At 38.1% G+C, this 16,564-nt stretch overlaps 1 protein-coding gene across 20 annotated transcripts in view; it reads right to left on the bottom strand.

Annotated features, from left to right (window-relative positions):
* Window positions 1–701: 701 nt before the first annotated feature.
* Mbnl1 (muscleblind like splicing regulator 1) overlaps window positions 702–16,564 on the bottom strand; it is a 186,045-nt gene continuing 170,182 nt past the window's right edge. For 14 of the 20 annotated variants that reach the window (XM_071615541.1, XM_071615546.1, XM_071615530.1 and 11 more), the window contains 4 exons: window positions 9,626–9,661; window positions 8,841–8,935; window positions 5,795–5,869; window positions 702–4,090 (listed from right to left, as the gene is read on the bottom strand). In XM_071615541.1, the coding sequence (XP_071471642.1) occupies window positions 5,813–5,869; window positions 8,841–8,935; window positions 9,626–9,661 (188 nt within the window). In that variant the 3' untranslated portion in view covers window positions 702–4,090; window positions 5,795–5,812. Of the gene's footprint in view, window positions 4,091–5,794; window positions 5,870–8,840; window positions 8,936–9,625; window positions 9,662–13,725; window positions 16,552–16,564 lie in introns of those variants that run through there. The other 6 variants (XM_071615532.1, XM_071615536.1, XM_071615533.1 and 3 more) reach the window with 3 other exon arrangements.

The following is a 16,564-nucleotide window of genomic DNA, read 5'->3' as shown; positions in this document are numbered from 1 at the left end:
ACCAGTCAGGCAAACAGCATTACTTGATAGAAAGATAGAGATCTGGAACTGGTAAAGTCCTTTTCCTTTACAATTTTCTTCTCTGCCGTCAGCACTTAAAGCATCAGTGCAGAAGAGGGAAAGATTGTTTTCAGAAAACACCCTGGCACAGGATGGCAACACATCCTGATTCGGATTCTCAGTATCAAGGGGAAATGGAATTGGCTGAACGTGTATTGTGTGCACATATGAATATGTAACACTGGATCCAACATTATGGACAGTTATAATGCACCAAAAAAAGTGGGAAAAATAAAATAAAGCTGTTTACCTAAATCAGTTAAAAAAATTATCAGTGAGAAAGAAGTAAATGCCTTCCTTGAAATCCTCTAAAACCAGATAATGGCCAGGCACAGCAGCATGTGCCTATAATCCCAGTGGCTTGGGAGGCTCAAGTGGGAGGATCGTCAGATCAAAGCCAGCCTCAGCAACTTAGTGGGGCCCCCAGCAACTCAGTGAGACTCTGTCTCAAAATTAAAAAAAAAAAAAAATTAAAAAAGGGCTGGGGATGTGGCTCACTGGTCAAGCATCCCGGGGTTCAATCCTCAAAAGAATAAGAAAAGATAATGAACTTACACACCCACGTGTTGATAAGGAGGTATACGCGTGAGCATATGAAATGCCCAGAAATAACTTGTCACTCAATCTCAGACACACAAAGATACTTAAGAAAGAGAAGTTTTATTAGGGCAATTTCACTTTATTTTTCCATACAGCAAAGTCAACTACTGCAGTAATAATAAAATAAGCATAAAACAAATTGCAGCCCAAGACAAAATACATAATTTTAAGCAACTACAAGCAGAAAGTAAGTTGTGATTACATAATAGTAAAACCAAGCACATGTGTCCTTTCAGCAGATGAAAGTGGCGGTTGCCGTAAGTGCAACATTGCGACCCGCGCAGGGGCGGGGGCTTCGATTCATGAACAAGTGCCCATCATTACATTTGGCTTTTTTTGAGTGCTTCTGAGTTGAAAACCGTGAAATTTGAACTGTGTTTTATTTTTTCACCTGCTGAAAGAACAGGATCCTACAGCAATTAAAAACAATCACATAACAACTAGAGCTACGGTGTGCTGTTTGGTTTGCCTGTTCATGGTTTAGATTTTGTGAAAGTCGATACTCGTTTTGAAGATTTCTTTTTTGTGAACAATAAACCACTGAAATTGGCAGAAACTGATCTGAACAATTTATGTCCTTAGAATAGTTCCTTCTTTTGTTTTGTCTGTTGAAGTTTTAAACATGCAGTAGTTTTGAAAAATGTACGGAATATCTGATCCATGATTTCACCATGATGGTCGAAGTACCTGCTATTTTTGGTAATGATCTTCAGGCAGATCTGGCCCAATGGAGTTTTCGTCAGTCATGAGATCTTGGAAGGATGGCATATCTTCCCAGCTGAAAAGATCCTGGCAAACTACAAGCTGTCCACAAAAAGCAAAGCAACACGTGTGAAGGGGTGTGGAGCGCTAACTCTGAGCCACTTTTGCAAGCAATTCTGCTCAGTCTGTCATTGATCAGCCTTAACAAAACTCCTTGTAATTATAGACGTTTTTATTCAAAATAAGATCTTACTATTATACAGGTTTCTCTCTTTTGACTATATACAGAAGTGCAAAAAGTCAACCTTCTCTCTAGACATCCCAACATGCTCCATTGCAGCATAATCAACCCTCAAGAGTTTGCACACACGCTATAATTCTCATTACGTAAACTTTGAGTATTTGGATTATCAACAAAAAGTCCCTTGTTCTATTTATTGATTATGCAGCTTATTTATAACAAGGCCTGATATTCAGGGATTTCAAAAATATTAAACAATACTTTAACATTTGAAATGGATACAGTAGAAAATAAATTTTATTCTAATATCTAGGATCTAGATCTTCTTATAATAACTAATTACAAACAAAATAAATCATCAAAATATTACTCAATTGTCTGCCAGGATTGTTGCGATAGCAACAACTTAACTTCTTACTTAGCAATGATTATATATTTATAAGATATCCATATAAAAGATCTTTGTTCTTTTAATGAAAACTAGACAAGAACTAACAATGACTGACATTCTTACACTGTAATATTAAATCAGTAAAATATAAATCATTTAGTTAACAATAATACGAATATTCATATGACACTACATGTAATTCAAAACTGAGTATGTTATGAAGGAAAAACTACTTTAATTTTTTTGTATTTTGAAAAATTCATTGGTAAAATCTAATAAAACAATAGTCTATAAACTGAAATGGTATTCAATTGTTAATAGAAAATGAAAATCTAATAAATGTAGGAAATGAAAAACTACATTTTAACAAGAAAAATAAGTAATATTCTATAATGTCACTAACTACAATAACATGTGAAGTCACCATTACTCTCTTAACACGATTGAAATTACATTGGTATGGGTTCCAACCCGTAATGTAATAATCTAAGGCTTTAATAGATGTACAGTACAATCAGTAAAATCAACACATCAGTCTTATATTAGAAAGCATCTCTCTCAAGCATAAAAACTTGCAGTAAACTTGGAAGTATGGAAAGTTCTACAACTGAACTTTCGCTTCTCCCATTCCACACTAGAACTACCAGTGACCTGGCCCTACTTCAGCAATTGATAGAACTGCTGAACAGAGCAAAAATACCCTTTTACTAGCTGCAACACCCAAACCACAAAAAAGGAATTCCTTTGGATGAATCCATTCTTAAAAACTGAATGCACATCTATTTTTTTTTAAATTTTGTAAAAGGCTTTCTAAGGCTATAAGCAGTTAATCTGAACAAAACAAAACAAATCACATATAAAATTCACCCATGTACTTAACCCACCCAATTACTAGGTTAATTAAACATTTCCCATTTTCATATTTTGGTTTATCATGCATCTGATGACAGTGCTGCTTTCTTCTTTGTTTAGAGTCACTATTTTCAATGTGACTGTGATGAAGCATTGAAGCAAACGTGAAACCATTTTTGCAAAGCATTTATAGTCTTTTTGACTTTTGACAGAGGCTATAAATAGAAGCAAAAGAATTTCCTCAAACATTTTTTTTGTTATCGTGTCTCAGAAATGGCATATCCCTTTTGAATAAAATGTTATACAATATAGTATGCATAAATATTACACTACAATGCATTAAAATAATTTTATATATATATATCTATTATATATATCTCCAGTATGTGTGAGTTTATCTGTATTGAGTTTGTGTTGTGCTGTCTATTGTTACTGTAGTTAAATTGGCCATTTCTGAGACAGCTTTGGTTTCCAAAAAAACAAAACAAAAAAAAAGAATGGTGCCCTTTGATTGATTAGTACTAGCAAATAAGCAACAAAACGTGGCTCTGAAAACAATAACACTGAAGAAATAATACTCTAATTTGATGTACAGTCTATGGCACTTCATGAGAATCCTTAACAACATGGTACTTAAAGCCATGATGTGCTTTAAAATATACACAGTTGTGGTTTTTCTTGGCACATTCATCTCTGTCAGATCCCTCCCTCACCACGCCTTACAATCTATTACATTAAAAATATTACTCTTAAACAAAAATGACTGTGCATGCACGCTCTCATCTATAATGGCAATTTTAAATACAAGGTGCACCTTTGTTATTTGTAAACCTTGAAAGAAATAAACTTATTTTTTTAAAAAATTATATCTTGGTCTACAGACGTACCAATACATAATAGAATCATGGTTACACCATAGTCTGTCTTTTCAAGATGGCATGAATATATAGGAAACTAATTATGTATGCATATTTTAATGCATAACTCTGTGCTAGAAAAGAAAGACAATGTTGTTCTTTTAGACAGGAATATCACCTCAGCACAAATATCAATTAAATGTACAAAGTGTATAGGCAGCAGTGTGCGGTGGATCTCCGTGGTGTCTTTTCTTCTGGTAACATGCAATATGTGGATGTCTTGTGGCTGAGGGGTTTGTGTGTGGCGCTTGACGGTATATACAATATGGCTAATGACCTCATCCTTTACTCTAACCAAGCACACTGTCTTTTCCTCTTTAGTATGATCTATAAGGAAAAAAGAGATAACCTTGGTTAAAACAGATCATCACTGCAAGCAGTTTCCAACACATACTTAACATGAAAATTTCATTTCTTGATTAAACACTCTGTTTCACATGTATGTCATTAAATCTTCAGGTGAAAACAAAAACTTCACCAGTGCAAATGGATAATGTGTCTTTTATCTCCATGTGAATGAAATGAGATGGACAGTTTAAAAAAACTAAGACTTTATTCTAAGATTTCCCATCACAGATTTTTTTTTTTCTAAACACAGAAACAGCAGAACTCTTCTTCTCAGCCTACACACTACAAAGTAATGTGCTTATTCTAAAAATGTGACTATTGTTCAGGACCCTGGGCCTTCTTATCCGAACTGCTTTAAGAGAACCAAGGAAGCCGGCCACACAACTCCACTCATGTGCTAGTGAGCACAGCACAGCCCCAGGAGTGCTGCGGGAAAGAGCCTCTCCTTTCTGTCCCTGTGGCCCTGGGACTGCCCACGCTTCTTCTGCCACTGGCTCTTGCTATGGGTGGTCACTGGCAGGGGCTCCCCGCCCTCCCTTCTCTATGTCCACTGCTTCAGTGTCCAGATTTGTTTGTTTCCTGTCTCTGCTGGAGAGAGCTGCTCTTTCTCCTCTGCTCAGGGAGAAGTCTCCAAACCTCCCTCACACAGAGATGACTCACAGCCTTCCCTCCAGGCCATGGTGACTCACAAAGTAGCACCAAAACCTCACTCATAAATGTGTTAATGACCAAGTAAATGAAGGCAAGGAAGCAACAAAGAACCATCATCCATTTCTTTCACCTGGGTCAGTTTTATGTCGTGGCTTCTTCTAAATGTAAAAATAAGTACCTATCATGCTTCTGGGCATTAGTTGTAACTGGAATGTCCACACGCTAAATAAAATATCCTCTAAGAATGAACACCAGTTGCCTTGGCAAGTATGTAACAGAATGTTTCTGAAGGCAAAACACAAGACTTTCAGACCATTTTCGAGCAATGGCCACATGCTCAGAACGACACGATCCCCCAAGGCTGCAACTGTGAAGGCTCTGGCTGTTCACTGGTGTGGGCGTCATACGTGGGCATGTGCACATGGGGCTGTGTGAAGTCAGACTCACTCCACTCTAATGGCCCTGTGTACAGTGACATGTGGATGAGGTGGGTACCTATTCTCATCTAGGATTTAGCCAGGTAATAGGAAAAACATAATTAATGACTATCTCTGCTGTGGGCCAAATCCAGCCTACTATCTAGCCTGTTAAAAAAAAAAAAAATCCAACTTGTCTTGGAACATGGCCACATCCAAGTTCCCTGCTCCAGTGGGGCAGAGTCAACAGCCACAACAGAACTATGGGACCAAGCCGTCCCAGATACCTGCTCTTTGGGCTTCTAAAGAAAAGTTCGCCCCAGTTAGCCCACACCTTCTAATTACTTTTAAGACACATTTTTTGTCTTTCATGCTTGTGCTTACTTCTTATACGAAATAAGAAAATGATTATCCTTCAGTATTTTGTATGTTTAAGTGATAGACATTTTGATTATAAATTTGTATGATAAAATTCTTCATAAACTACCTAAGATAAAAATAGGAGCTCTATATTCATATTTTCTCTTAAGTTTTATACAATTTTAAGTGCACTACAAAACTGCCATCTTAAAAACCCACCACGAATACGTGACTGTACATCAGATAATGCACTTACTGTTCAGTGGTGACAATTCTACATCTGGGTAACGTACTTGTGGCTAGTCAGATGTTCGGCAGATATTATGGGTATCTAGCAAATAAAAGATTATTTAATGAATGATCCATGCAAGCAAGCCAACAACCAAGAGATGAAGATATCTTATTATTAAATTTTTAAAGAACAGTGAGATTCAGCTGCGAGGTGACAGTCCTCATCTGGTCAACATAACAGTACGTTAATGTCAACTTCAATGCCAGAGTAGCGACTCAGTTTGTTTTTTAATTTTTGTGTTAAATACTATTCTATAGATGTTACCAGTTTTTAGGAAGTAAGAGAAGTAAAACTACCAAAAATTCATGCAGAGCAGTAATTGAAAGAAGCCCTTTTTGTTGGCCTACACACACACGCACCCCTGCGGTTTCGGTTATTGAGTAAATAATATAGAAATCAGAGAGGAGATGACTTGCCTATTTTTGTGCAACCAAATTTCTAATATTTTCATTCGAATTAGGGCATTTAGCTCCCCCCCCAAATTAACGATACCCGGTAAGAATTATAAAGGAGTATGTCAAAAGAACTAGGAGCGCAGGTTTGCCTTAGAGCCATCTTTGAATCTTGATTGCACATCTTACTGTATTTTAAACAGGCAAGAGAACTAGAGAACGTCAGAGAAATACAATAAGAAACCAATATAGGGGATGCTTATTTCAATAGTCCCCAAAGCCAAGAACTTTGAATTTGCGACTTGATTTTCCTCCAAACCCAAATTCAAGGCTCCGAGCCTGGGAGAGGCAGCCCAACAGACTGAGGCTGTCAGAGGCTGGGAGCTTGGGTTCTGACACTCACAATCCGTCTCCTGGCCGTGTGACCTCGTGCAAAGCAACTAATTACTCTAAGCAACTAATTTCTCTAATCTATAAAATGACACGTCCCATTTCAGCAAGGTGGATGGGAGAATAATGAAATCACATACGTGAAGGCATTTTTTTGTTGTTTCGATTTAGACATCCTAGGCTGATTCACCACACTACAACCCACAGTCTGGAGTGCGTATTAATAGGTCCCTATTTTATTTCCATTTCTTAGCTGACATTTTTACACAATTTTACGGCACTGGCAAATGGCACGAAAATGTGCTCCAAGCATAATGAAGCTTCTCATACCATTTTTTCCTGCTGCTGCAGGACAGGATGCTGCACCCAACAGTGTAGAAGCATCAAGGATGGGGCTGTCGAAACATACCAAGGACCTTCAACACCAATCGATGCAGATGAAGGGCCAGCTAGAAACCTCTGCATGCATGCAGGCTGCAGTTTGTGGCATCAGCTATTCCCAGCATTGCTAATGTACTGTAGGCATATACATATGTATGTATATGTAGATATAATATATGTGTGTATATATATATCCATTCCCTTTTCTTTTGTTTGGTTGTAAAATAGTATGAAGACCCAAGATTATGCATGAAATGGTCACAGCACAATGCAAAAAGTAAAGTGTCCCCTACAACCCAGGTGGCCAAGGGCATGTTGAAATTGGCTTTGCTATAGTTCTGCTTACACCAGCAATTCTACACTCATGTGTGGGACACACGCGAGAGGTCGGCACCAAAGATCTGGGCCACAGTGGATGGCACTGAATCCATTAAGATATCTCAGCCAAATGCTGCTCACTAACATGCCACATCTGCACCACCCAGCATTCTTGTAAATGAGTCTGATGTGTTAGTGTAAATCCAGGGCTATTTTGACAAGCTTCTGAAAAACTGATGATTCTTTGCCAAGAAATGCTTAAAGCTCATCTGAAACTTTAAAATAAGTCCATTTTGGTATTATGCTTTTGAAAGTTTTTAATAGCCATACTAATAGCTGAAAGTTCATCAATTTTATATGATGTACTGTAGAAATAGGGGTGGCCATTCCTCAGAGGAGTAACCACAAGTTCAGATGACTCTTCATTGGTCTCTCTTCCAAAGGGGTCACATGTGGAATCTCACCTGACACTGGTCCGTTTGAGACTCATTTGGTACCGTTTAACCTTAGTTGGTGGGTTACCTGAAATTGGGTTTAGCTGTTTTCATATAGTACCAATGCCACTGAACCCTTTCAGCCGAAACATTCTAAATATTCAAAGCCCAGACTTATTTTATATAAACGTGACTTTAACTCAACCAGTATTTTCTAGAACATGTTTATAAATGGGCTTAGGAAACACTGGTGGAATCAGTGGCAGGTTTTGAATTTCAAATGTTTTAAATAATTTTATTTTAAATAGTCACCCTTGTACATCATAACACTTAAATTTCTTAAATAGATTCCTTTCACATAAAAGTATCTTGCATAACTGCTGCCCTACAAACTTGTATGGAACATAGAATGTCTGTCAATTTACCCTACTTGATTTCTTTTATCCTTCATACATCGCCAGCATTTATGCAGGATAATTATAGAAATAACAGCACTTAGCTTTTTTTCTTTTTGCTTAACATAAGAGAATCAAAGCTTAGAGAAGCTGTAATTAAACTTAACTAATTTTGACTATGCAATGTGCTTGTCAAACAAATCAAATTATAATAATTTCATATCAAACTATTTACAAGAGTGGTCATTTGTGGCATATGCAATACATTTAAGGACCTTCCTTTTTATAAGAATTTAGTTAAGAACTGAGGACTGAATATACCAAATGTTTTTCCAAAAAAAAAAAAAAACCCAAAATCTTAAAACTGTCTTCATTTTTGATTGGTCAAAATGCCTGCACAATCGGCTGAGACCAAATGAGAATTGCTTGTGTAAATATCATTTTAGTAGCTTCAGAAACGGAGCTGCGACAACTTTGGAGCACTTATAAATGGCATAAAAGCATTCTGCTGCTCATCGTAGAGAGAATGTGTAGGCCAACAAGAGGTATCTCTGAAACCCCATGCTTCTCAAAGCACCCTCCACAGCCCTTGCGCACACAGCACCCACCGAGCTCAGCGGGAGATCCGCGTGCGCCAAGGCTGCGGGATGGAGCCCTATCCGAGTTGGTTTTTAAGAAACAAAGCTGTAAATTAGCAAACCTGGTTGGCTGTGGCTGTTGCAGCGAAGGGAACACTTGTGGCAGATGTTGTTGCTGCGGACACAGTGGCTGGCGTAGCACCGTGCACCATGGGAACTTTCGGAGGGAAAATCATATAAGCAAACATACAGAAGAGTGTAGCGATATGGAAACCATGGCAACACGGAGAGGTCATGGGGCATGGTATTTATCAGAGCAAGAAGCCATGTGACAGGACATCATCACCAGCGAGTGACATGCACAGCGCAAAGCAGGACAACATTCCAAGGAGAGAAGGGGAGGGGGATGGAAGAGAAAAAAAAGGGGAAAAAAAGCTTGTTACCATCAAATCAAGAAAATTGACACAAACAGGCTTAATTTGCTAAGTCAAAAACAAGAATTTTATATAGTGTTCAACAGACATTCAAAATCTAAGTCAAAAGTCAAAATACAGGTATTTACTTCATATATTCAGTTATCCGTTTGAGTAAAAGTCTATTTTTATTATTTACTATTACAAAAATATACAGTTTATTACTTTTATGAGATAGATTTTTTTTTTTTTACACACCAGAACTCATAGTCCAATCAAAATCCACCAAAGGTGATTCAAGGAAACTGTCGTGTGTAAAGAAAACATTGATGTGAGTCCATGTCAATTAAATAGAAAATGGCATTTAATTGACAGGTGTTAGTAAAAGGGAATGGACTTGCCCAATAGATCAAGTTAAACTCAGCAGTGGATTTTGAGGGGCTGTGAGGTGCACCATAGGTTTAAGATAATCAAGAAACAAAGCTGGCACCTACCAACACTTGTAGCGGGTGTCATGCACAATATTGAGCCTGCCCATCATGCATTGCAACAGGAAGGTGGATTTGAAAAGGGAAAAGAATTAAAACATCCCATCACACGTGTAATTAGGAAATTCATTTGAACAAAGAAGAAAAATTGTTATTATGGGACAGTGGCATGTAACTGTCAGCACAATCAAATCATACAACAGCACAGTGATCAATCAGAACTAGTCTCGAGTGAAGAATAAAGGCCGGTTAACTGTGTGCCTGTACACTTTGTTTCTCTTAATTACCGCCTACCAGGAAAGTATTTGGAAAAATTTAAACCTGCTTAATTCTTTTGAAAATAATATTTGAATTGGCTTTTTTTTTTTTTTTTAATCTGGTTCCTAGCCATCTGGCTGTTTGCTATTTCTGACTTTGACACATGAATGTATTAACGTTTTCTTTAGATTGAACACATGCTAAATAATTTGAGATATTATTTATTATTAAAATGCTAAATATCAATGCACAAAATACTGACTTAACAATGTGACAAGACCAAAACATTTATTTAAATTCCCTGAGCTTTATTCCTCTGTTCATTGCAGCACCAACCACACAGACACAAAGGGGCTGGGGGCATCCATACAGGAATTTTATTTGGAGGGAAATCAAGCAATCAACTATACATAAAAAGAAAGTGAGACTTCTTTATTGCCTTACTTTGGAATTAAAATGAAGAAAAAGCACTAAAGGAGGAACAGACATTAAGTCTCCAGTGGGTTTACTTGGTAGGGAAAAGAAGCTGGTTTTCATTGCTGGTTTAGAGCCTCAAGATTCCTGGAGTAGCCAATGTTTTACAAAATTTCACACGTAAGAAATTGCTAATTAGACTTCAATAAAATCCCTGAGTGGGAAATAATGAAGATGCACGTATCACATACGGAGCGTTAGCATCAATGTTCACAATTGTTTGACCATGATAAGTAAAAATAAATGTTCCACATATAGCTCCTGTTCTTTCTGACATAGAAATATTGGAAATCTATTTATTTTTACCAAGAACAGGGCACTTTCCCATATGGAGATCTACTGTTCTTTCTAGAGATTATTTTAGACTTCTAGGTTTCAAAATATCAAATGATTTTATATTTCTATCTAAATCTTGGCACATCCTTTTTAAATACTAGCAGCATCTGGGATGAACATTTGTTAGGAAAAAAAAATCTGCCAATTGAGTCTTGTGAGAGGTGGCCTTACAAAACAAAGCTGCCACTGAGGACTCAGCTGAGGCTGGGACTACTTAGTTGGAACCCCTGTCCCAGCTGCCAATTAGTCTGTGTTCACAGTTGGAATGTGGCCACAAGATCAGTGATCAACCTCAGGAGGGTCTAGGGAGGCACCCTTCAGGAGGAGTCATGTGGTATTGACAGGTGTTATTTAAGACACTGAACTATCTCTGTCATTTGCTACTACTACTGAATAAAGACTTGTGAAAGACAACAGAAACAAGCCAATAATTATACAGAAGTTAATTTGAGACAGAAGAGCAAGCAAAATTGAATACTGGGTCTAGCTTTTGTGAACCATCTCCCCCTAATGGTAGGGCAAGAGGACTGGGAAAGAAAAGCTGAAGAGTAAGGTGGTATTTTAAGGAATCCTAAAGCCAGTTTAGGTCCTGTGCAGGCTGTTGGTTCTAAACTGACTGTTTGCCATTATGCTGCAGTCTGACCACGGTGCTCCAGCCCCTGTGATTAAGCCTACACATGTTGAAAGAAGGTTACCTTACGCCATCTCTCTAGAGCCCTAGAGCTTTTATGAGTTCAGCTTCGGTTTGACTTATCTTCCTCATTACCATCATAACCAGTGCACACAGTTCTGAGAGGGATTTGCGGCAAATAAACATCAGGCAGCAATGAAAATACTAGCCAGGTGCAGAAACTCACAGATACAGAGACATAGTGCTGTAGGACCCTCTTACCATGAGCAAAAAGCACTTGTGAAATGACTATAATATCCAACTTTACTTCAAATGGTTTCATTTACTAATAAAGAGGCACAAAGAGCCAATTTAAATTTTTCCTCAGTTTTCAGTACAAGGCAAAATTTAAGTGAATGTATTTGTCAATTTCCAATTTCCCCTACAAAGATATTTGCACAACAGAATGGTGTGTTTCTGTGGAATGTGCTGTTTTAGTTACACGGTGTTTTTAATTAAATTTTTAATTGATCTGTGTGAAGATGCAGGAAAAACAAGAGCAAGCTAATTTAAAATGAAATGTATGCACATTTAAAACTATGTTAAGGAGAAAGGAAAGAAGTAGAAGAGAGAAAAAGAATCGTAATAAGGCTTGGTTGGGAAGTTGAAATTTCCATGCGATAATTCAGGTCTCTTTAGGTTTATTATAAGAATTAAAAGTGATTTTAAATCTTCTAAAATTAATGTCTATCATTTTAGGAGTAAAGTCACAACTGAATTATCAAAACTGATATCCCAAATAAGTGGCACTTTCTTATTTTTATTATAAACTTTTATTGATATGTAATTATGTAAGTATAAATTATTATATTTACATTCACTGATCGTAATAAAAGTGACAAGCTGGATATCTTTTGTCTTCTATGTCCCCCCACCCCACCCTGCAGCCCCAACACATGAGGAAGTCTCCTGGCCTTCGGTCCCTTTTTTCTGGTAGTGGTATATAAGCCAAAGCCCACAGGGACTGAAGGAGGTATGCTGGGGAGGGAGAGGACGGATGTGCTTCAGGCAGGCAGATATGGCAATGGAGGACCAGCGGAAAGGTCCTCAAGGCCCTGCGGAGGCCAGTAGCAGCTATGCAGGTGTTCAGGAAGCCCATGCTTTCACAATGGCCCACAGGAGCAGGACCTTAAGGGCAGGGGTGCTCCTACCTATGCAGGTTCAGAGCCCCAGGGACCTGTCTTACAGAGCTCTGACGGCTTGCAATGATTGCATCACCAATGAGCCCTGGTGGCTGGAGAATGGAGAAGGGGGAGTCAGCTGAGATCATGGGCTGCACAGGCCTCACCCTAAGGTGGGATCAGGAGGGAGGAGGATGTCAGAAGGAGGAGGCCTGTAATGCCTCTTATCTCCCAGGAAGGAAACTTGGAGTTTAGAGTTGTGCTTAATTTAAATTCAAGAAAAAGAAACAATGTAAATAAAATGATATTTCTGACATACTCTCATTACAGGGTGAAATTAAATTCATACCTACATCCTAAGAAGGCCCTGGATTATGCATAATCTGCATCAATAATCAATTTAGTCCTGAAGAGTGATAAAGTTTTAAAAAGAGCAGTATATACCTAAAATCGAAAAAAAAATTCAATGTGAATTTCATCTAATATTTGTCTTTAAATAAAATGGAGGACATGAGACATTATTCAGGGAGTTAGGTGATCAGTAAGGGCTGGTTCCATTCTCCTGAGTCATTGTGTTGATATTTTCGTCATAAGCTCACAGATACAGAGACTAACCCACGTCCCCTGGCCTGAGTTCAAGTTCTAGCTAAACCTTGTAAATCATTTAACTTGTAGGCAAACTGCTGGGCCTTTGTTGGTCCCAGACTGCTCACTGCTAAAACTGGAGTGTTAAGACAACCTTTTGATATTGCTAGAGGGGAAAACGAGATCATGGAACACAAGTGACTCGGTGTGAGGCGTGACCACTAGATTGGAGAGCCCTGGAACAAAAGTAAGAAACAGCTAGGTCTGAGGACAGAGGAGAGCGGGCTTCTAGCTGGGGTGTCTGTGCCTTGCCTATAGAATGCACATTTAAACTTTCTTTAAACATTTCTGGATCCTAGAGTGTCCCTGAGAACTGAGTTTGCAATCCCTGGGGTAAACGTGGACACAAAGTGTGGCGTAAGACGGGTGTCTGCTGACTGAATGAATGGAAGAATGGATGGATGGATGGAAGAGGGAAAGGTGATGGGAGGGGAGGCCAAAGAGAGGAAAGGGAAGAGGAGCTAAGGACTGAAGGAGCGCTGGGGGACACAGAGGACTTGTGTGTGCAGTGGGTGGATGCCACGTAGGACAAGTCTGTTCTTAAAGTCATTGAATCTAGCAATTTTTCTTAGCCAATTGGCTGGGTTGCCATTGAACCCTGATTTTTTTTTTTTTTTTTTACTTTTAATAGTTTAGTTGTAGACGGACACAATCACTTTATTTTTTTATGTGGTGCCAAGGATAGAACCCAGTGCCTCCCATGCTAGGCAAGCGCTCCACCACTGAGCTATAACCCCAGCCCTGAGCCCTGTCTGTTTTGCCAGCATCCTTCTCCATGTATATAGTCAGCTGCCCTAAGGATTTAGCAACCATGTGTCACTGTGACTCGGATGAAATATGCTTACATATCTCTGTAGATATTTTCGATTCAACAGACTACAGACTTAAAAATCTGAGATGCAAAAAATAAATGACTTCCTTTTTCTTCCCAGTCTCAACAACACCTTGGGAGGACCCTTCCCAGTTGCTACACAGCGGTCAGAAGTCTACTCAGCAATGTGCTGCTTCTGGACTATTTGCATACAGATTAACTTAAGATTTTGGAAAATGAACTCACTCATTTACTCCCAGTTATTACACGAGATCACCTATGAATCTATGGTAGGAGGATTTCCTTTAGTTCTCAGAGGTGTTTTTTTTTTTTTTAATTGAATTAGTTGTCAAAATGTTTCTAAAATTTTCATATATGAACACACTAACGTCCAGAATCTCTGGGGGAAAATCACTAGATCTGGCAACACTGCACATAAGGGCAACACTATTGGGTGGATGTGTGCATCTGGCCAGCCCTAGGGGGCGCAGACCTGGCTACCCACCTCTCCCTGTGGTATACACTAGGATGTCAATGGAGACACAGGGGGTCTGCCATGCACACAGGTGCCACCTGCCAGCAGAACTTCCTCCAGGCCACAGGGCTGTGTGAACACTGACCATCCTGAGACTGGCCTGTGCTCTTGGGCGCCTCCCAGACCCCACGGCTCCCTGTGCCCCTCCACTCCTGCTGCTGCCCTCCTGGTTCCGGGTTACGCTGTCCTTTCTGATGGGCCAGCACGGTGCTCTGGCAGAAGTAGGGCTGCACTGTCCATTTTAAAGTCCTCATGTCTTAGGGCTGCTCTCTGGGCACTCAGGCACACAGATAATGATGATAGTATTTTTAAAGACTCACAAGGCAGTTACCTGCTTCTGGTTACGAGACTAATAAATAGGTTAACCTGAAGCCTTAACACTTTAAAACTAGATTGAAACTAAAAGTTATTTAATATGACTCTGAAAATAGTTTTATATTAATTACAACTTTTAACTACATATATCCAGAACAGACTATCTCTGATACAAAATGTATCATAAATGAAAAATGCAAATCTTAATTTTTCAAGATACTGTAGCAAATTTTATTTAAATTAGCAATGCTTAACTTTCAGGAACAGAGGGACAATTGAATCTGACTTATGAATGTGTTTGCTGTTTTCCCTCACTTGACTCTTTCCTAACACCCATCTGTACCTTACCACGCTCTGTCCACAGGCTAAAAACTGTCAGGGAGACACTCAGGTCATAAATAAGGGTCATACATATTATAAGACCAATGGCTACACTTAGGAAAGAGTACAGTCAACTGAATATTGTTGCAGAAACAAATGCAAAACTCATTTGATGAGACGGGTTATTTCCATTTCCTTTAGATAGCATATGGAGGAAGATAAATTTGTTTTTATTTTTAGATTTTAAATAGGGAAACTGTCATTTCTAATGACAATGCTTTATTCAGTGAAGTAAACTGACAAAAATAAATTTTAAAATTTCTTCAAAGAAATTATGATAGTCACCTATAATTCCTTCAAACTTTGTTGAGTGATCTGAGTACACAAAATTTGAGGGATTGTTTATTGGAAACAGCAAAAATCTAGGGACAGGAGAACTTAACAAAAAAGCAAAAAGATTAATTTATGGAGGTTTCCAAAAAAACATATGTTGGGAACAAAGGTATAAAACATGAATTTTCCCTCAGAATGCAACAAATATGCCATAAACCAAAATCGTTTCCTTTTTTATTTAACAGGGACAAACTGCAACTGGATAGATGTTATGTCATGAGTATAACGATCATTTTGTCCATTGTGCAGGGAACATGATATTCTAGTTAGCTGACTCTTACTACATATGGACAGCCAGTTTTCAAAGATGCACTATGTAAAAGTTGCACTAACCAGAAAAAATAATCTGAGTATATTCTTTTATTCACAAATTAAAAACAAATTTCACATTCTCTCATAGTATTAGAAACCAAATGCACTGTCAATATGGCATAAGGGACTGGATCTTTGACATTAACACCTAGTTACTGATTTAATTAGTAAAATTATTTTATTGAATAAATAAAATTCTACACTGATGGTTTTTTTTTTGTTTTGTTTTGTTTTTTAAGGAAGGTTAAAAAGTGGAGAGAAAGATGAGATGTAGAGTGCCTGGCTGTTAACTTGCAGATTACTAAGTTTAGCATGGATTTTCTGAAATAAACCCTAAGTGTGTAAAAGCAGCAAAGTTCCCCGAGTGTAAATGAGTTGTCAGCTTGTGTTTTTAACCCTTGGTCCTGTGAATAACTGTAGAGTATGTATGTGTGAGCAAAGTGGAATGTGAACTGGAGTCACAGATCTATACCTCAATAATAAATGCAAACATCATTGTCACTTAGAGCTATTTTTTCCATGATAGTGTATGAGCAATAATAATTTTGAGCAACGTATTAATTGCTACTAAGAAAAGCATGTTTTCAGAGCTCTGGAATGATAATTGGTTTTTTATTGCCCACTTTGAAAACAAAAATGCTGAAAAATGATCATATTTGGGTCATTTCACATAATTCAAATGAACTCCTATGTAATCATGAAGGCAAAGGGGTCTTACAGCTGAAAAGAATCATAAGATAGCTTGACAGACATA

The sequence above is a fragment of the Marmota flaviventris genome, chromosome 8 (assembly GCF_047511675.1).
Source record: "Marmota flaviventris isolate mMarFla1 chromosome 8, mMarFla1.hap1, whole genome shotgun sequence".
In the NCBI taxonomy this organism is placed as follows: domain Eukaryota; kingdom Metazoa; phylum Chordata; class Mammalia; order Rodentia; family Sciuridae; genus Marmota; species Marmota flaviventris.
Note: the sequence above shows the minus strand (reverse complement) of the source record. Positions and strands in the feature narration are given on the sequence as shown.